General features: G+C 47.9%; 2 protein-coding genes across 4 annotated transcripts; one reads left to right on the plus strand and one right to left on the minus strand.

Moving 5' to 3' along the window:
• Window positions 1-697: 697 nt before the first annotated feature.
• LOC120819302 (uncharacterized) lies at window positions 698-3,825 on the minus strand. 3 transcript variants are annotated; one of them, XM_040176577.2, is made up of 5 exons: window positions 2,621-3,825; window positions 2,335-2,502; window positions 1,879-2,058; window positions 1,635-1,702; window positions 698-1,291 (listed from the first exon to the last, which is right to left on the minus strand). In XM_040176577.2, the coding sequence occupies exons 1-5, from the start codon at window positions 2,915-2,917 to the stop codon at window positions 823-825; spliced, it is 1,182 nt and encodes a 393-aa protein (XP_040032511.2). In that variant the 5' UTR covers window positions 2,918-3,825; the 3' UTR covers window positions 698-822. The 3 variants fall into 3 exon arrangements, with proteins under 3 accessions (XP_040032511.2, XP_077958670.1, XP_077958669.1); XM_078102544.1 differs by having other exon boundaries at window positions 1,635-1,705; XM_078102543.1 differs by having other exon boundaries at window positions 1,635-1,708.
• Window positions 3,826-6,372: 2,547 nt separating this feature from the next.
• Window positions 6,373-19,494, plus strand: ace (angiotensin I converting enzyme (peptidyl-dipeptidase A) 1). The gene is made up of 26 exons (XM_040176571.2): window positions 6,373-6,480; window positions 6,583-6,865; window positions 9,117-9,284; window positions 9,376-9,463; window positions 10,252-10,395; window positions 10,499-10,690; window positions 11,045-11,142; window positions 11,259-11,428; window positions 11,562-11,785; window positions 11,897-12,041; window positions 12,377-12,475; window positions 13,040-13,162; window positions 13,256-13,461; window positions 13,552-13,688; window positions 13,998-14,156; window positions 14,324-14,411; window positions 14,700-14,843; window positions 15,187-15,378; window positions 15,735-15,832; window positions 16,171-16,343; window positions 16,496-16,719; window positions 16,799-16,943; window positions 17,042-17,140; window positions 17,366-17,488; window positions 17,636-17,820; window positions 18,953-19,494. The coding sequence occupies exons 2-26, from the start codon at window positions 6,602-6,604 to the stop codon at window positions 19,147-19,149; spliced, it is 3,885 nt and encodes a 1,294-aa protein (XP_040032505.2). The 5' UTR covers window positions 6,373-6,480; window positions 6,583-6,601; the 3' UTR covers window positions 19,150-19,494.
• Window positions 19,495-19,758: the final 264 nt, after the last annotated feature.

Consider the following 19,758-nt stretch of genomic DNA (forward strand, 5'->3'; position numbering starts at 1 on the left):
AGTCTGACGGGATGGGGAGTCAGTTTCTGTCCTGGCTGAGGAATGCAACACTATTCAACATACACACTCTGTTCGCTGATGTTTACGTTGAGTCAGGAGTCCGGACATCGGATGTGACCGGATCTTTAGATGCGGGAGGTGGAAGGTCCTCCTCTACGCCAGTTTAGGGCCAATAGAAATCTTTCCTTCTCTGTCTTTCAAGGGTTATAAAACATGATGTTCTTGCTGATGTTAGTTGGTTGTTCTGCCGGCCTGTGTGCTGCATGAACTGCTCCTGCCTTTGCAAACGCAGCGCTGATACTTGACCTGTGATCCGACAAATAAATCACCCAGAACGAGAGAAGTCGTTCGGCTGAATTTTTGATAACCCCGACCAGGCTCCAATTCTTGAACACGTATTTTTACACAGCACAATGACGGTGGGTTGAATGGACTTTGACTGATTAACATGGAGCTAAACAACAATAGAAGGTAATGGGGGAGTCGGGGGGGGGACTTGACGTGGAACCTAAGAGTGTGTTTCAGCTTGTTTGGTTGGAATGCAGTGAAGGTGTCGTTGAAACACGTCGGAGGAATCTGCAGCTGCAGCTCAACGTTTCACTTCCAGCCAGGATTCTTTGTCCCTCTGAACAAAATCATTTTTTAACACACACGAATCCGCTCGAGGTCAAAACCAGCAAACACACACACACACGCACACTTTTCCAAGCTCTTTATTTATGCTCGATGCCGACCTCCGGCCCGCAAGTATTTCCATGCAGCTGTGAACGTTTTACACATCGGCAGCAAGCCGGCGACTGAGAACAATTAACACAATGGCCATTAGCGTCTCATGGGGGGAGGCGGAGGGGGTGGTGGCACCGTACCGGAGGTGCCCGTGTGAAGGGGCGGTGGAAGAGGAGGCGGGGGTGGTGGCGGGAGTGCAGCTCCTGATACTGGGGGAGGTGGTGGCGGAGGGGGCGGTGGCACCGCACCAGAGGTGCCCGTGTGAAGGGGCGGCGGTGGTGGTGGAGGTGGAGGCGGGTAGGAGCCATTTGACAGACACATTGGTGGGGGAGGAGGGGGAGGCGGCGGAAGAGCCGTGGGTGACGTCAAGAAGGCCGGAGGCGGTGGGAGGCCGCTGTCCGCGTCGGAGGGGGGAGGTGGTGGTGGAGGGGGAGCGGGCATACTGGGGTCCAAATCGGCCGGAGGCGGAGGAGGCGACGGCGGCGGCGGGCTGCCGTCGATGGGGTTGGAGGCGGTCCGCAGGGTGGGGACTGATGGTGGAGGCACCGCGATGCCGAGACTGGACCTGCAAGCACAAAGTGGACCTTCAGCGTGGACCTTTAAAGGAACAGTCCCACAGAGACGCAGCGTGTCCTTCAGGACATCAGTCAGCTGTTTCCTGTCCTCATGCTAACGTGAGCTAAGCTAACCCGCCGTTGCCTCGTATTTAGCAGCGAGGCGTCGTTCATCTCGGCACAAACGTGAATTCACATTTTCCCCCAAACTGCTTCTTTAACCGCGAAACCCTTCAGACGCGTCGCCATAATATACACGTTGAGCCCAGATGATCAGCGTGGTTTGACTTTAGTGTTAATAATAATAATAATAAGAAGAAGAAGAAGAAGAAGAAGAAGGAGGACTTTACGCACACGGGGAACTCTGCAGCAGGCCGAGCGCTCTCTGCGGTGTCGGCTCTTCTGCCCTGCTGCTCGAGGACCTGCTGCTGTTGGGAGAAGATGGATGAAGGTAAGAAAGCAAACATCTCTACACCACAAACACCCCACTGGACATCCACCGGGGGGGGGGGGGGACGTTGTCCTGGGCATCCTTAATCTAATAGAAGAAGAAAAAAATCTATTCAGTTCAGTAGTTCAATGTGGTTTTCAGATTCACCCCAAAACAGTGGCCAGTGGAGTCCAGGGTGGAGTAGGATATTGGCTCCCTGGCGTAGCGACTCTCCGCCTCCCTGCCTGCGGCCGGTGGGGTCATCAGCTTGGAGCAGCTCTTGTTCTTGGGAGTGGTGGAAGCCCCGATCGCCCTCCTGGCGACCGTCTCGCAGTGGATCGCAGAAGCCTGAAGCAAAGAACAAAGTCACCGTCAGTGGAGGTTCTTCCTCCTCTCTCAACCATAGAACCAATGGATCACCAAACCAGATGAAAGAACCTGCAAGAAGAACCAAGGTAATCTACACACCAAGTTCTGAAGGTCAAGCATTCCACGCGAAAGCAAGATTATTCATTCATGAAAACCACAATGTAACTATTTTCTAATTAAATATATTTCTTGTGTGCATTTAACACAACAACTTGTATCTGATTCACTCTTCTACGGACAACAGCAGCAGCTCACCAGGGTCAGCTGGTTAACGGAGGACTCCATCGCTCGGATCTGCACGGCCTGGGAGTCCAGCAGCCTCAGCACGGTGGAGGCCAGGCCGTTGATCTGGTACGACACGCTGGCCAGAGCCTGGGCGGCCAAGCCCTTGGCCTCCTCGACGGCTTTGGTGGAATCCTCCGCCTGCAGATACCAACCCTCGATAAGCTCATCGAGTGATTCTCGCGGAGGAATAAAACGCAAACGCGATGCCGTCGTCGTGCTGCTGAAGGACACCTGCATTCTTATGAGCGGAACTCACCTGGAGAAAGTTGTTCTCGCAGTAATCCGCGACGCGGAGGAAGTTGCCGTGGTTGTCGAGGAGATCATTCCTGGCCCCCGGCGCGTCTTTCAGGATCCGCGCGACGACCTCGGCGGGGTTCTTCTGCTGCGTCGTTTCTCCCATCTGGCAGCGCCGGCAGCCTCTGGAGAACCCGAGAGTCCCTGTGGCCGCTGGAGGAGGACGCGGAGCCTCCAGCCGAAGCAGGAAGACGCGGAATGAGCGCGGGGTGAAGGTCTCCGAGCAGCTGCTCCCAGGTCTGTCTGGCTCCAGGGACATGTCCACCGGGGGACAGGTGGTGCAGAAGGACGCAGCGTGCGCGTACCCATCATTTAGCTTTTATTATAAGGTCCCCGAGGCTCTGCTGGGACGTTTAATGTGACAGAGTGCGCGTAACGACGAGGTGCCGCGTGCTACCGACGGAGGCCGCTAGGGGGCAGCGCGGTGACGCGTCCTCACCGGCCGTGGACGTCGCGCCCCGGAAGGCGCGCATACGTTTAAGGATCGGGGGTCAGAGGTCATTCACTTGGTTTTTCCCCGGAGAAAGACACTTGACATTGTGGGGGGAGAATTTTTAGGGGTTTTTTTTCATGTTGAAATGTTTATAAGCAGCTTCTCTGCGATGGTGGGTTTATTATAGAACATTATAATATTATAATGATTATAATAAAAGAATAAAGGGCGTAATATAACACATCCTAGTCAAATGCTCATTGAGGATGAGCTGAGCATTATTACATACAAAATGCACTTAAGGATAATTATCTTCCTTTCTACGTGAGGTCGCTGCATTTAAATCATACAAAACATTTTAAATGTATGTTTACGGTTCCTATTTATTTTCTTCCCCATAAAATGAAATCACACGAGGTTATTACCCAGGAGAGTGACACGACACTTGAGGTTTTAAGTAGAGATTGAAAGGGAATCTACGACATAAAATGTGCACAACACAAGCAGTGCAGTTAGATTCTTAAATCACAACCAGCTGGATCACGTAATGTTTCACTTGTAGCTGCTTCATGATGACAAAATGCTCCAAAGTCAAAATCCCCGTTATTGTTCTGAATATCCTGTTGGCTTATAAACAAGTTTAGCGGGTCTCTTTGACCTCATTGAGTCATGTGACCGACCACAATAAGATCAGTGTTGATACCGGCTATCAAGTGACACTAAAACTGATCCCAAAATGCATTCACCTTGTGCTGATGATGTAGAAATGATATATTACATAACAATTAGCTCAAACCTCCTTTGAGTGATATGATTGATAGAATAACAGCCCGAGTGTGCAAAAGTTATTATCAGTTTGGTGGAGCGGATACAAGTTATCTACCGATAAGAGATTATCAATCACTTTATTCCCTCATTGAACATTCCTCTGCTCTCTGTTCAGGACAAATTGGTTGCAAATCGAGATTTAATGTTCATGATAGCGATTACTGTTATAATAATTATGCCTTTTGAGAACAAACCACAGTAAAGACAATAGATGGAAATCGCTCTGGTGATGACAAATCGCTGTAATTATCTCCTTTGCTTCTGTTGTTCTGCGCGGCTGGTGATCGTACCCAGATGACATGATGAGCTCTACTTACCTTCCTGCCCTCCCGCTGACCTCAGACGTTATGTCATTTTCTTTCTGAGCCTCAAATGCGTAACCGGTGTTTTGTAGCCTTCAGTCATTATTCAGAACGTAGAATCGCGATGCGCTTTTTAAACCTCGTACACGTCTGCCGGAGCAGTCAGCTCGCTGCTGTTAAACAACGTCTCCATTGTGCTGCTGGTGGTTATAAAAAAGCACCACGGTTTAATATCCAGATGAAAACAGACCCTTTTTAATGTGTTTGGGAATCTAATTATGAATCTTCACATACAAGGAAACACTACAATCGTACCGGAGGCAACAAACCTGCTGCAAATCCCAATTTTAAATGATGATTTCTGTGTATAATGAACCGATTTGTCCCCTCAGTATCTTGCAGAGAAGACACGCGATTATTCAGGATGAGACTGAACTGGAACGATGACGACGTGCAGAAACTGCGGAAAGAGTTAAAATGTCATTCTACACCCCCAGCGGTACACAAACACGCACACGCGCGCCGCAGCAGCCGCGTCCAATGGTGTGCAACAAATGCCTGTTGGTGGAGATTGGATGTTCTGACTCTATCGCAGCCTCTCCACACCTCACCGACTTCCATTAAAGCAAAAGCCACATTCAATTATTGTGCCAGAGTGTGCACACACACACACACACACACACACACACAGCAGCTGCACTCACTGTGACACCCTGAACTCAGTTGTAAGTGGTCTCTGGGCACCTGCTGCCCTTTTGTCAAACTTCTTTTAAAGGCACTGGCTGTGCTCCGTCGATGAGTCCAGGTGGCTCACGCGTTGAATCGACACCAGCGCTGGAACCCCGGAGATGCTCCTCAGATGCTCCTCATCTCTCTTTAGACGTCGCCGTGCAGCTCGGCTTCTCTGCACGGAGGGGTCGACGGCAGAAGGCCGAACGCTGTGATTTGCATCCTGCGATGGGAGGGTTAATCCACGATGACCCTCGTGTAGCGGCTCTCGGCGGGCGTTACGTAACAGTCACCATCACAGTTTAAAATCACTCCTGTTTACAGGGCACTTTTATCTTTAGAAATCGCTGTGTTGCAAGAATCATAACAGCTCAACCTTGTGGACGGCAGACTGAAGTTCATTTACCTCAAAAGTAGAACGTCAGCATCATTAACATCCTTCCTTATCTGCTGAAAGGCTCTTTACCAACATTCATTCCACCGTTGAAGGCTTTCTGTTCTGATGATTATTTAGCGTTGTTGAAAGACGAGGGTCATATTATCATTTATTGTGGTCACATGACTACATGAAGGTTCATAGATGCCACGAAACATCAACATGCAGATATCTACCTTTATATTGAAGTCATTGGCATCATGATCCATCCTTTGTAGAATAGTAGATGTCTTTTGAACGCCGTCAGGTTTTATGGCCTGAATCAGTCACTGAACACTCTGAACGTTGAGCAGCTTGAAGGCAACATGGATAACGTTCTACCACAAAACTCAGAAACACTTTGTCTAGTAATCAATCAAAGCTTAGTACATTCTCGTTTGGATACAGAATTATTCCTCCTTCTTTATTGAGAAAAGGTTGCAGGACATTCTAAATGTTGCCAAGATGGAACAAACCAAACGTATATTTTCAGTGTAAGAAAAGTGTTTTGCTTTCAATTGTGACCAATTTCAAGAAACTCACCAGTCAAATCACTTTGGCTTCGGTTTCTCAAAATGAACCGAATGGACCATTGAGGACTAAATGAGTCTGTGTGGTAGTTACAGCTCAGACAAGGAGCTTCTTTGTGCTTTTTAAATGTACAGTACGTTGAACGTTGCTCCGTCCAGTCCGCACTGGACATCGTGTAACGTTACTTTGTTCAGCTCACTTTGAAAGTAACAACAACGCCGTGAGTTTGCTTTCTCTTGCGCATCCGTGTCCCCTCCGGACGCCCCGCAGCCGCTCATCCCGCTCCACGGGCGGGGAGACGCGCCGCCGCGTCCCGCCGCGTCCCTCTCATCCAGCACTGTGGATGTGATCACCGGCACCTCCATGCATCTGAATCCCGAGTGCACGGCAGAAAGGGGGGCGGGGAGGTGGGGAGGTGGGGAGGTGGGGAGGGGGGAGAGACGGTGTTGAGTGGATCGCGGCGGTGGGAGGGGAGGCTGCAGAGAAGGCTGGGCTGGGTTAGACGGCCCGCTTAAAGACGCTCGCTCCGGCTCCCGTGCATTTCCCCAGCAGACCGGCCGGGATGCTCGCAGCGCAGCGCTGAGGTAGAAGAGACGACAGCCTCTGGGGGGGGGGGGGGGGGGGGGTTCGCTCTCACTGGAGCAAGTGTATTTTTAGCTCTTCCTTCCAACTCTTTCACTTTGCAGCTTTTTTCAGAGAGAAGCCATGGACGACGGCGCGGGCGGGCGTCTGCGGTCAGTGCCGCTGCTGCCGATGCTGGTGCTGGTGATGATGCTGATGCTGCCGGTCCCGGGACTCTCTGGGGCTCTGACAGCCAGCTGGACGCCGGGAGAATATCCGAACACCGCGGCGGACGCGCTGAGGTTCCTCGGCGACTACAACGCCACTGCCGAGGAGGTGTTCTTCAACAGCATGTCTGCCAGCTGGAACTACAACACCAACATCACGGACCACAACGCCAAGCTGCAGGTAGGACAACTCATGGAGTCTTGCTCAGGGGGGTGGGTGGGGGGTGACCCGGTGGCTCAATCGTCTCCTCTCACGCCGGTATGAAATTGGCTCGTTTGGATGAGTCGAAGCCAGCACTGGCACCTCGTCGCCATCAATTCATGCATGGGTGGAGGATTTCTGTAGAATGGAGCCCTGCTGGACTTGGGTGCCCCCCCCCCCCCCCCCCCCTATTCATCTCTCTCCAGAAAACGACCTGCTCGGTTCCCCTTCCCCACGCAGCCAACTCGGCCTGTGTGCAGAGCGGATCTGAATGCCTGCGGTGCAACGTCCTCAAGTTTTGAATACACCTCCAGGGTGCCTTGCATGCTCATATTTGCCTAACCGTCTGTTTTATAGTGTTTGATTGAAATAGTTCCTACAGCTAGATGCATGTTTAAACACTGAGGTGGCAAAATAACGTGTCTCACCTTCACAAGAATTCACTTTTAAGAGATCAGATATGATGTATTACTTTCTTAACGGAGCGTTTCACAGTTTCTTCTCGGATCCTGAACATCGTTCCTTGTAGACGATGGAAGTGGAGGTGCAGAAGACACAGTGAAGCGGTGCAGTTCACTTGCCTCCAGGAGCGAGTCAACACAAACGTATCCATCAGTGCTGCAGTCGTGCAAGCTGAAGGATGGGCAGGATGGTTGTTGCTGGATCGGAGTGCTGAGCTCCGTCCACACGGCCGCTGAGCCTGAGAGGGAAATGCTCCACTGGGGCCATTTCTCTCATGCTGCCTCGGAGATCACATTTAAAGTTATTTAGATTAAATTACGGCATTTACACCCATTGCGCGTAATGCAAACATGCAAATGCACGCAGACTTTGTCCTTCGAGGGATTCGGTCAAAGTGCAAATAAACCACATTTTAGACACGTGGAAGATCAAACAGAATGAGGATCAGTTCACAAGCTTCTAATCATGCTGAATACAGACTGATGAGAGTGGATATCAATGGCCGAGGTCGTCCTTTGAACCTCAGAATAAAATACCAGCTGCCTTCATGTCTCAATCAGGCCCGAGTTCCATTGTGCTGCATATTCCGTTATTTTAATGTGACGTTTGAGAACTAGAGTTTTGTTTCATATATTTCAAATACTGACCCCTCAAAGCAAAAAACCCCAGTGCACTCTTACAGAAGTGTTGCATGTAAACCCAGTTATCCTTTGACCGCATCCAGGTTGTGTTTTCAAAAGGGTGAATGTGTATGAAGGTCTGTTAAATCCACCTCTTTACCCATTACAGCCTTGCATTGGTTCTTGCCAGTTGGCAATGATTATCTCGGTGGACGGGTGTCTGCAGGCTGGGAAAGGAACATTTGAATGTAAGACAGAGATTAATAGGAAGAGCACGAAGGCTTCACGGGTTAATGCTTCAACTCGCCGTCACCCGTTTTCTCTCCTGCAGCCTGTTATTTCAGGGAAGCAGATAAGAAAGGCTTCGGTGGCACCGGAATGAAGCCGCTGTTTGGTCAGTGACATCCGGGTGTGGTTCCTTCAAAGTTCAGAAATCACGCTGTGGATTGAGCCTCCTTGGACGCCGCGTGCTTGTGAAAACAGGAGATACGTGACACGCGCTGATGTCAACGGGACACACGGTGTGATATTCTATTGTCCCGTCGATGGCGCACGGCGGCCTTGACTCCAGACACTCGGCTGTCGCTGCACACTGAAGAGGTCCCCGACCTTCCACCGCGCCGTAAAGAAAAGCTTGTGACATTCATTGAGGCCGTATACAAGAACGAGTACTTGAGCGTGGACATTTTTCAAAAATGCGATCCTTGAGCTGGGGGGGGGGGTGTTGTGCTGCTTCGTCCTTGCTCCCGTGGACAGAAAGATGTGTTGGAAGGAACACGTGAAGTCACAGAGGAGGACGTGTTGTAGATAAAAAGTGGGCCGCCGTGCCAGAAGATATTGTGCCGTTAACCTCTAAGTGTTATTTGTATAAGTCAATTTGTTGTACACATTTTACTCCCCGGGCAAAATGTAAAACCATGGGTTAAAAATGCAATGTAAGTCGCTTTGGATAAAAGCGCCAGCTAAATGACTTGTAATGTCATTTTCCTTAATGATCGTGTGAGATCATCGGGGAAAATTCAGGGGGTCAAAAGTCAAAGAAAAGTCACTAGATGACTGCTACATGTTCATCAGCCCTCTCGGTGCTCCATGTTTAGATCGTTGTATCTGGGTAATCGACGTATCGTGATCTGAACTCTGATCTTTAGGTAAACGCGTCGCTGGAGGAGCAGGCATTCGGCTCAGCGTGGGGGGCGAAGGCCAAGGTCTTCACTGGCGAGATCCTCGACGCTCTCCCCGACCCGTCAGACAGGAAACTCATAGACAAGATCAAAATCCTGGGAGTCGCCAACCTGCCCCCGAAAGAAAGGGAGGAGGTTTGTTTCTAATGGGAAATGTTTCCTCAAAATGAGATTTTATCATTTTATCTTATTCTGACATGAAGCCCCTCCCCCCACTTGTCTCCAGTATAACACAATTCTCAGCATCATGGACAATATTTATTCAACGGCCAAGGTGCATCCAGCACCGAACATCAGCTGGAGTCTGGAACCAGGTAAGTAAATCTGGAATAAAATTAATTCTGATACAAGCACTCAGGGAGTTATGAGCCGAACAATAAAGTGAGGAGGTCTGGAGAAGAAAACAACAGTAAACGGTTCCGATTTTATCTGCTGTTAGTGGAAGGACAAAATGACTTCAGAGAGGTCTCCAAAGGAAGCGTTGTGGATTTGCCCTTAAGTGCCCATAAGAAACATTCTGCCAGAGGCTTTTAAAGCTGCCGCCGCGTATTGTGCACAACGGCTACTTTACTGCAAACAGTAATTATTAATAGTAACGTTGTCCAACACAAAAAAGTGAAAAGAAAAATACTACTTCTGAAAACTGTAATCATGTACACGCAATTACCGCAATTACCAGTTTCTTAACCCTGGAATCCTACTGAGGGGGATCAGGGTTATTCGAAGGATGTGGAACAAAACACACGGTGTCACTACGATAACAGACAGGCTGGCAGACGTCACATTTTCCACCACCTTTTTCATTTCAACCACCTTTTTGTCTTTTCCTCTTTATTTCCTTCCTATCTGGCATTTTAAAAATAAATGTTGTTCAGCATCACGCTCATAGTAGTCATAACTCAAAGCTAATCTCCTGCGTCGGCTCTCACCTTTTCCCGCTGAGAGATCATGAGGTCATTTAAATGCCAATACATCTTCATAAGTTTCCGCTTTTGCTGTTCAATTCTAATTGTTTTTGGATGCAGCAGATTCGGTCGGCATCCCTTTTACATCTCCGTCATTTTCTTCATGACTTGAGGTGGGATTTCTTTCCACTTGGCAGATCTCACAGAAATTATGGCCAGCTCCAGCAGCTACAAGAGGCTGCTGTACGTGTGGGAGGCCTGGCACAATGCATCAGGTGTACCTCTCAGGGAGCACTACCCCAGGTTCGTGGAGCTCAGCAACAATGCCTCTGAAGCCGACGGTAAGAACCCTTCCTCGCCCCTTCTCCATTGTCACAGACCTGGACCGATGGAACCAGGAGAGTAAAGGAAGAAGAAGGGACATTTCCGCTTTGTCCCGTTCAGGGTTTCACGACACCGGAGCTTACTGGCGTTCTTCGTACGAGTCTGCGACCTTTGAGCAGGACATAGAGGAGCTCTACAGGACCATCGAACCCCTCTACCAGAACCTGCACGCCTTCGTGCGCCGCAAGCTGTACGAGCAGTACGGTCCCAAGTACATCAACCTTAAGGGACCCATCCCTGCTCACCTGCTAGGTACAACTCCACGTTTATGCACACACAAACCTGCTTTCTGCTGACAGCAGCCATGAATCTGTGCTTGGTCACAGCTGTAATGTAGGTTTGGGTTTTTATGAAAATTGTGCACAATGGAGGCAATTTTTCATACTCAGAGGACATGAAATATGTTGTCATTTTTATCAGGGCTTTGTTTTGTAGTAACTGGGGGACAAATATGTCATTTTAAGACTTTTCATGCTTTCATTTATTAAAAGCATGAAAAGTTTCTACCCTGATGCAGACGGAGGTACTTCTTGCGGTGCCCCTGAGCGCAGTGTCTCATAACAAGTCAGAATTGTTGCTCAAGTGCATTTTCTACCTCACCCTCAGGAAATATGTGGGCCCAGACCTGGAACAACATTTATGGGATGATGATCCCATTTCCTGATAAACCCAACCTGGATGTGACTGATGAGATGGTCAACCAAGTAAGTAAGAGGGAAAGATCAAAGCACATCTGAGTGACACCAAATGATAAAGCTCTTAAATCTTAATTCTTTTAGGCAGTTATACTTCTGAATTGGGACTTGTTCCTCCTCTCCAGGGCTACAACGCCACGCGCATGTTCCGTGTGGCCGAGGAGTTCTTCACCTCTCTGAACTTGGAGGAGATGCCTCAGGAGTTCTGGGACCGGTCTATGCTGGTGAAGCCCGAAGGTCGTGAAGTGGTGTGCCATGCGTCCGCCTGGGACTTTTACAACCGCAGAGACTTCAGGTAGAGCAAACGTGAGGGGAGGGGTTCCACCCTGCGCTGTGGCGGACATCACTCCGCCGTATCTTCACGTTATGAACCTCCACGCTCAGTCTTTGGATACAACTTGATCGTCTAAAGTATTTTCACCCTTTAGGATCAAGCAGTGCACCACCGTCACGATGGAGCAGCTCTTTACCGTGCACCACGAGATGGGGCACATCCAATATTACCTGCAGTACAAGGACCAGCCGGTGGGCTACCGCAGCGGAGCCAACCCCGGCTTCCACGAGGCCATCGGCGACGTGTTGTCTCTCTCCGTTTCCACCCCCCAACATCTGAAAAACATTAGTCTTCTGGAAACCGTGACCACTGACCCCGGTAAAGTGACGCTGAAGTACCCTCCTGTAGATCATGAATTACTAACACAACTTCTTGAATATCGTATTCATCGGCAAATGTTAAACATGTTTCTGCATTGTGTTTCTCCAGAAACTGATACCAACTATCTTTTAAAGATGGCCCTGGAGAAGATAGCCTTCCTTCCTTTTGGCTACCTCATCGACCAGTGGAGATGGGGTGTGTTCAGTGGGAAAACACCACCAGACCGGTACAACGCCGACTGGTGGTACCTCAGGTAGACTTCATCCTCATTCCGATGATGATTCATTGAGAGTCAGGTTTGTGTCCACCTGCTGAGAGAAAGTCCAATATTCACTGTGAGAGCTTCAAACTCACTATGAAGCTCTGCAAAGCAGCTTCGGAGGTTTATTATCTGTAAGTTCATATTATCACATAAATAATAGGTTAATACAATATTGTATTGAAAGAATGGTTATAGCTGCAGTTTGGTCAGAGTGGAGCCGTTCCTTGATGACTACAGAATACTTCACAAAGTATAGGCTTTATAGGCTGAATAACCTTTTCAGAACAAATATCTTAGTTAAATCTATGTCTTATTTCATTTTGAAGGACAAAGTATCAAGGCATCTGCCCGCCCACCAAGCGCACAGAGGAGCACTTTGATCCTGGCGCCAAGTACCACATTCCTGGAAACACACCATACATCAGGTATCCTTGTGCCCCCCCCGGCCCCCCGGCCCCACCGTCATGATGTTCATACACAGGATGCAGCAATCAACTGGGGCTGATGAGGGTTTCCTGACATGCACTTAGTATTTTTCCATCACTCTGATTCTCTGAACTCACATAGCACTAGATGTTTTAAAACCAACAGCCTGTTCATCACTCGATCATGAGGATGGCGTGAATGTATTTGTGTAAGAGCCACAGAGGAAAATGTGGAAGTGGACATGCACTCATGGCTGGCGATGGGCAGGTCAAGGTATTGTTTGTTGTAAAGTAGACTCAATAACCGGGCGGCTGCACACAATAGCAGGAAGCTTCTAAAAAGCAAAGCTTCAGAGTTTTTTTTAACAATGTGAACATCGAAAGGCTGTCAATCACCCACTTAAATGGAAAACGCACATTTGTTTTACGCTTCTCGTCAGCTTTTTGAAGTGTGAAAGATTTGACCTTAAAGCAAGGAATATCATGTCCCCTTATGCTTTCTGTTTTTACTTTTTGTTCTTGGTGTTGTATAACGCACTGACGAGATAATAACCCCCCCTGCAGGTATTTCGTCAGCTTTATCCTGCAGTTCCAGCTTCACGAAAAACTGTGTGCGGCAGCCAAACACACGGGTCCCTTGCACACGTGTGACATCTACCGCTCTGCAGAAGCTGGGGCCATTTTAAAGTATGTCGTCGGCTAAAGTCTTTATTGTCTCTTACAAAGCACGAACGATGGCTTCAGTGAAGCTGCTACACGCTTTCTCTCTACCTCGTCCAGGAAGATTCTCCAGGCCGGCTCTTCTAAATCTTGGCCCGAGGTGCTCCAGGAGGCCATAGGGACCCGAAAGCTGGATGCCACCTCGCTGATGAAATACTTTGACCCCGTTATTCAGTGGCTGCAAGAGCAAAATGTGAATGAGACATTGGGATGGCCTGACTTTAACTGGGTTCCACCCATACCCGAGGGCTACCCTGAGGATATTGGTAAGAGTACCGCTCATTATTCACTTTAATCTTGATTATGTTGATACAGCGATAGTAGCTGAGCCGTCTTCTCCTTGTTTGTTTTCCCAGACAAGAACACGGATGAGCTCGACGCAAAGAAGTTTCTGGATGAGTACAACAGCACAGCTGAGGTGGTGTGGAACGCCTACACCGAGGCCTCGTGGACGTACAACACGGACATCAACGAAGCCAACAAGCAGGCGATGGTGAGCCCCTCCGACGGACCGCCGGACCCCACTGAGATCCCCCCCACCTAGGCATCATCTGTCACCAATCGAAAGTTTTCACCTAAAGGGGATTTTGTTCATCCGTTCAATAAAATAATGTCGATGGAATGATTGCCTAATAAAGAAATGTCTCGGTGGCTCAACAGTTGATTTGGAGTCTCATTAAATGTGTCAATCGAATTACCCATCCATGCATTTCGAACCCATCCATCCAATTAATCACCTCTTTCAAACCAAAAATGAATGCAAAAACAGAAAACATGAGAGTGTTTAATGATTCTTCTGTAGCTTAAGAAGAACCTGGAGATGTCGGCCCACACCCTGGAGTACGGCCAGAGGGCCCGTCAGTACGACACCACGGACTTCCAGGACGGCTCGGTCAAACGCGTCATTCAAAAGCTCAGCGACATTGAGAGGGCCGCGCTGCCCACCGCACAGCTGGAAGAGGTGCGGAGGCGTCGGGTTTAGATCCACAAACTGTTATTCTAGACTAAAGTAACTTGTCTCTCCTGCAGGCTCACAGTATATTGGCCTCAATCCACCTGCCAAACATCCAAACCAGATATGTGAGCATGCGTTTTCGGCGGGATCTAATGTTTCGTTGACCTTTTCAGTACAACAATCTTCTATCCAACATGGAGACCAAGTACAGTGTGGCCGAGGTGTGCAGAGATGATGGGAGATGCCATCCGTTGGATCCGGGTGAGACAGTGAAAGTTTGACAGCCCAAAAATGTCATTAACAATGCTGTAAAAAGGAATGAAGGAAATATAGCATAAGGGAAAGGCATGCAGCATTTGCTTAATACTTTACAAATAGGTTATCTTTATTTTTGTTACCTAGTGCAATAGAATTTAGCTACTATGAAATAACGTGACAGCTGCAATAAATATTACCCTTAACTTTTTGACACAAACAGTGAATCATCTGAAATGACATGATTGCTCTGCATGTGAAGTCAGTGTGATAAAAGGATGCGCTGCGTTTCAGATCTTCAGAAGATCATGGCGGAGTCCAGGGATTATGACGAACTGCTGTTTGCGTGGAAAGGATGGAGAGATTCTGCCGGCAAAGTGCTTCGCCAGGATTACAAGAGATATGTTGAACTGGCCAACATGGCCGCCAAACTCAACGGTATGACCAAGAAGAGTCCACGTCGAGATTTTCAGAGTGAAGGCTGTTCAAAGCAGCTCCCTTTGAGTAATCGATGTATTGTTTATTTCATCACTAATAAAAACTAAGCTACCTTTGGACAGAGCAAGCTGTTTCCAGCTTTTATGCTAAGCTAATCGGCTGAGCCCAGTGACTTCCCTTCCTCTCAACTAAGTTGTTCTTCTCCCATATGAAGTTAGTTCCTCTGCCCTCTGGCAAAACATAAAACTACTAATAATTCCCCTTTGACGTTTAAAATCACCATTTAGCAGCTTCAAAAGTTTGCACAACACAAATCTATATTCCTGCCTGGTTCTGTTTGTAGGTCACTCCGACAACGGGGCTTCCTGGCGCTCCCTGTATGAAACCCCCAGCTTCGAGGAGGACCTGGAGGCTCTGTGGAAGGAGCTGGAGCCGCTCTATCAGAATGTGCACGCCTATGTGCGCAGGGCCCTGTACAAAAAGTATGGCTCCCAGCACATCAACCTGAAGGGAGCCATCCCGGCTCATTTGCTGGGTAGGTAACGATGGGGACGTTTCCATAAAGCCACAGTTTGTTTGAGACGGGCTTCAGCAACTTTCCAGTGATTACGTCACAGGTCAAAACCACACTTTACTCAGTATTTCACTTTGGAATTTACAGGATTACTCAAGCCTAAACGCTCCTTTTGTGTGTAAGCACGCCCCATTGATATTCTCCATGGCTGTAGATGAATTTGGATTTGGAGGAGATTTAATTTGCTTTCAGAGGCGTCGAGCGTGAGATTGTGTGTGACAGTTCCTCGCAGTTTGCGATTGGAATGGCTGGTCGCCACGAAACTCGCCCCATGACTTGGAGAACAAATGTAGGAATGCTGTCTTCTGTCCTTCCAGGCAACATGTGGGCCCAGACGTGGTCGGGCATAATGGATTTGGTCATGCCCTACCCGCATGCCACGCAGGTGGACGCCACGCCCGCCATGGTTTCACAGGTGAATAACTATCACAGCCAGCCTGCCCACAAGGATACACAAGAACACGCCCAAAGAACACACACACACGCACACGGATTGGCACTCATCCACCCTCCTGAGGTCAAAAGTCATTTTGTTACAGTGGAGTGAATTCAGTGGAACACAGACTTTTAATTGTGCTGAATAGCAGCAGCAGTCATCCATAACCGACCAAAGTGTACGTTATTCATGGATATACTGTTTCAAGGGTTCGCCTCCGGTCCTTTGAGAACCACTATATGTTTAAAAAATATTCCTTTGCCTGAAGAAACTGTTTGTCACACTTACATCCAAATGTTGACTCTGTTCCTGCACAGGGCTGGAACGCCACCAGAATGTTCCAGGAATCTGACAATTTTTTCACCTCTCTGGGTCTTTTGCCAATGCCCCAAGAGTTCTGGGACAAATCCATGCTAGAGAAGCCGTCTGGTGGACGCCAGGTGGTGTGCCACGCCTCCGCGTGGGACTTCTATAACCGAAAAGACTTCAGGTTCTCCTTTTTTTCAGAACAAATTCAGCTTTCTGTCGCCAAAGAAAATGTGTGTGTTGTCCAAAAGCCAACTACAGCTGTTGCAACTAAGATCCCTGTTTAATATTCAGATACAGTACAGAAATAAATCATGAAGATGTTCGTGTCTTCAGGATCAAACAGTGCACCGTGGTGACTATGGACGACCTGATCACGGCGCACCATGAGATGGGCCACATTCAGTACTTCCTGCAGTACAAAGACCAGCCCGTGTCCTTCCGCGACGGAGCCAACCCCGGCTTCCACGAGGCCATTGGCGACGTGTTGGCCCTGTCAGTGTCCACGCCCAAACACCTGCAGAGCATCGGCCTGCTGGACAAAGTGGAGAGCAACCATGGTGGGTGGTCGTGGGTTTTGTGTAGCTCCGTAAATGTAACTCTGAAGTTGTGACGCAGCTCATGTTTCGTCTCCTCCAGAGAGCGATATCAACTTCCTGATGAGCATGGCGCTCGACAAGATCGCCTTCTTACCTTTCGGCTACCTGATGGATCAGTGGAGATGGAAGGTGTTCGATGGGCGTATCCCATCGACTGAGTACAATAAAGAATGGTGGAACCTCAGGTACAGTGCAACATTAAAGGAACGTTAATCAGTAAGCATAGATTTGGTTGTGCATTTGTTAATCTTATCCATCAATAAAACACCTTATTGCCCTGCAGAATGAAGTACCAGGGCCTCTGTCCACCTGTAACCCGCACAGAGGAGGACTTCGACCCAGGTGCAAAGTTCCACATCCCTGCTAACGTGCCATACGTGAGGTAACGTTTCCATGCTTGCAGAACATCAGGCTGCCTGATGATTGAGACCAAGAGATTGTTAATAGAATCAACACACTGCAAAGAACTGTGTAAAGATAAAATGAACCCGTCTACTCACGTGGCTTAACAGACAATCTACAATTCATGAGGGTCGACGTGACAGAGACAGCTTTGTGTTTCCTCCTGTCAAGTCGTGACGGTTGGTGTTTGCTGATCTTCCATCAGGTACTTTGTCAGCTTCATCATCCAGTTCCAGTTCCACAAGGCTCTCTGTGATGCCGCCAAGCACGACGGGCCCCTGCACACCTGCGACATCTACAAGTCCGGAGAAGCCGGGAAGCTTCTGGGGTCAGTAGCCACCCACCACTTCCATTACAATGCGTGCGAGCAGCTGGTGAACGGACGCTTTGCACCAGGTGTTCGATCGTCTCCGCTGATCCCCTTCACCTCCCCCGCCTCCCCCTCCACCCCCCCCCGCCCTCCCTCTGTCTGCAGCGACGTGATGAAGCTCGGCTTCAGTAAGCCGTGGCCCGAGGCGATGACCATGATCACCGGCCAGCCCAGGATGAGCGCCCAGCCTCTCATGCAGTATTTCCAGCCTCTCATTCAGTGGTTGGAGGAGGAAAACAACAAGAACAACGATGTTCGAGGGTGGCCCGACTACGACTGGAAACCTTCGAGTACGTCCAGCGCGTCCTTCGTTCAACATTTTCCGATACTTCGATGCTGAAGCCAAATGTTTTTTTGGGGTTTAGTTTTTCTCCTCTGCCCGAGCGTCCTGTGAAATCGGTCTCCTGCTGCTCTTGTCTTTCTGATTGGATCCCGCTGGAAGGATGTGTGCGTTTTAGATGGAGTCAGTGGGAGAAAGAGAACGCAGCTGTTACGCAGGTCAAGAGGGAAATAAACAATTTAGACACCGAAATGAACAACGAGGCCTTGGGTTACCCTGACCTTTCACCTCTTCAGTGCTGGTGTGGGGTGTTAATACCGAGACTTCTTGACACCACACATTCTATGTGGGAGACGGATGTTTTGTGAGGGTTATTTTTTACATCAGCTTGTAAACAACAACGATCTCAGTGATACAGAGTAGCCGCAGCAGCAACACAAAAATGCTGATGGGCGGTATTAAACTAAGAGTGACATCTTGGTAATTCTTCTCTTTTTGCGACCCGTATTACAGAATAACTTTAATTTTACACGTTGAAGCTGCAAATGTAGATTTCTTTTGTATAGTATGATATTGTTTTTTGCGCATGGCACGCTATCACTTCCGTTTTCTTTGTGATATAACATATTTAAAAGACTTTTAAAACCGCTTTTCTTTGAAATCTTTTAGCACATTTGATGGCATACTTTATTATACATAGTTTTACATTGTTACACTAAATTTTTTAAATACGACTACGTTACTGTCTACAGATTATTTATAATGCTTTTTCACATGCTATTGTAACTTTTACTGCACCATTATTATGGCATACCATATTGTATAGGACATTCCTATAAATAACATACTACAACAATGACTATTTGATTTGAAGTCTGTACCGTGATTATTTTTTAATCTTTTGAATTCAACAAAATGATTCTTCAATTAACTCTCGCACTTCCTTCTCCTATTTTCCTTCACTTTACCCGACTGCTGTATTGTGATTTCCCCGCGGCAGGGATAATAACTAATATATAATAATATCTTATCTTATTAGATTCCCCAAGACGGTCTGAAAATGACTGATCAGTACTTTCTGGTGGAGAACTGCAGCTTGTTCAATATGTTAAATGTGAATGTTACTTCTTATTTCTGTGCAGCAGGAGAAGCTAAGTCTACCAAGGTGGACTTCCTGGGTCTCAGCGTTGAGGGGGCATCTGCTATCGCCGGCCAGTGGGTCCTGTTGGTCCTCGGGGTGGTCCTCTTGGTGGCCACCATCCTTCTGGCCTACAAGTACAGGAGGTCAAAAAAGCCTGAGAAGTCCTTGTCCACCATGGAGCTCAAGCAGAAGGACTAGTCATCGGCGGCTAGCAGCGGCTAGCAGCGGCTTGCGGCGGCTAGCAGCTAAACCCGCCTCATCATGGACGTCAGTGTTTTTGTGCTGTGTTGTACATCTGATTTAATCTGATTTTTTTTCCGCTTCTGCTTCCTTATCTAGTCTGGTATATTTGTTGCATACGCTTAGACTCAAATAAGATTTTTGCCTATGCAAAAGAACATCACAATTTTTTATTTTATTTAATGTGTAAATTGTTTTGAGAATAAAATGTTTTTAATGGATGTTTTTAAAGTTTCTGCATTTTTTGATTGTTCGATTTTGTTGTTGAATCTGCATTTCTCTAATAAAAACATGAAATATTGATTCTGCGTTTGATCTGTTCAAACAAGATATTCTGGAAAACACACAATGATGACGATAACAATTGAATTGAGTCTTTTTTTGTTGATTCTTATCGACGTGTTATGGTGGGATCGTTTTGTGAATTTTACATATTATATTACTACAATAATTAAAGCACTATACCATCATTAGTTGGATTGTCTGCCATGCTGTACTATAACTTTCTACATGTTGATGTGACGTTTTCAACATAATATTCTATGAACCTTTTATGAAACTTTTTAA

Source organism: Gasterosteus aculeatus, chromosome 5, assembly GCF_964276395.1.
Source record: "Gasterosteus aculeatus chromosome 5, fGasAcu3.hap1.1, whole genome shotgun sequence".
NCBI classification, from domain to species: domain Eukaryota; kingdom Metazoa; phylum Chordata; class Actinopteri; order Perciformes; family Gasterosteidae; genus Gasterosteus; species Gasterosteus aculeatus.

Bases quoted from the DNA above. Each gene is read 5' to 3' on its own strand.
- LOC120819302 (XM_078102543.1), bottom strand. From the start codon at position 2,917: ATGTCCCTGGAGCCAGACAGACCTGGGAGCAGCTGCTCGGAGACCTTC. The intron at 2,503-2,620 runs GTGAGTTCCGCT...TGGTATCTGCAG, and splicing joins GCGAGAACAACTTTCTCCAG to GCGGAGGATTCCACCAAAGC. The intron at 2,059-2,334 runs GTGAGCTGCTGC...TCTTTGCTTCAG, and splicing joins CCGTTAACCAGCTGACCCTG to GCTTCTGCGATCCACTGCGA.
- ace (XM_040176571.2), top strand. From the start codon at position 6,602: ATGGACGACGGCGCGGGCGGGCGTCTGCGGTCAGTGCCGCTGCTGCCG. The intron at 9,464-10,251 runs GTAAGTAAATCT...TCCACTTGGCAG, and splicing joins CAGCTGGAGTCTGGAACCAG to ATCTCACAGAAATTATGGCC. The intron at 15,833-16,170 runs GTGAATAACTAT...GTTCCTGCACAG, and splicing joins CGCCCGCCATGGTTTCACAG to GGCTGGAACGCCACCAGAAT.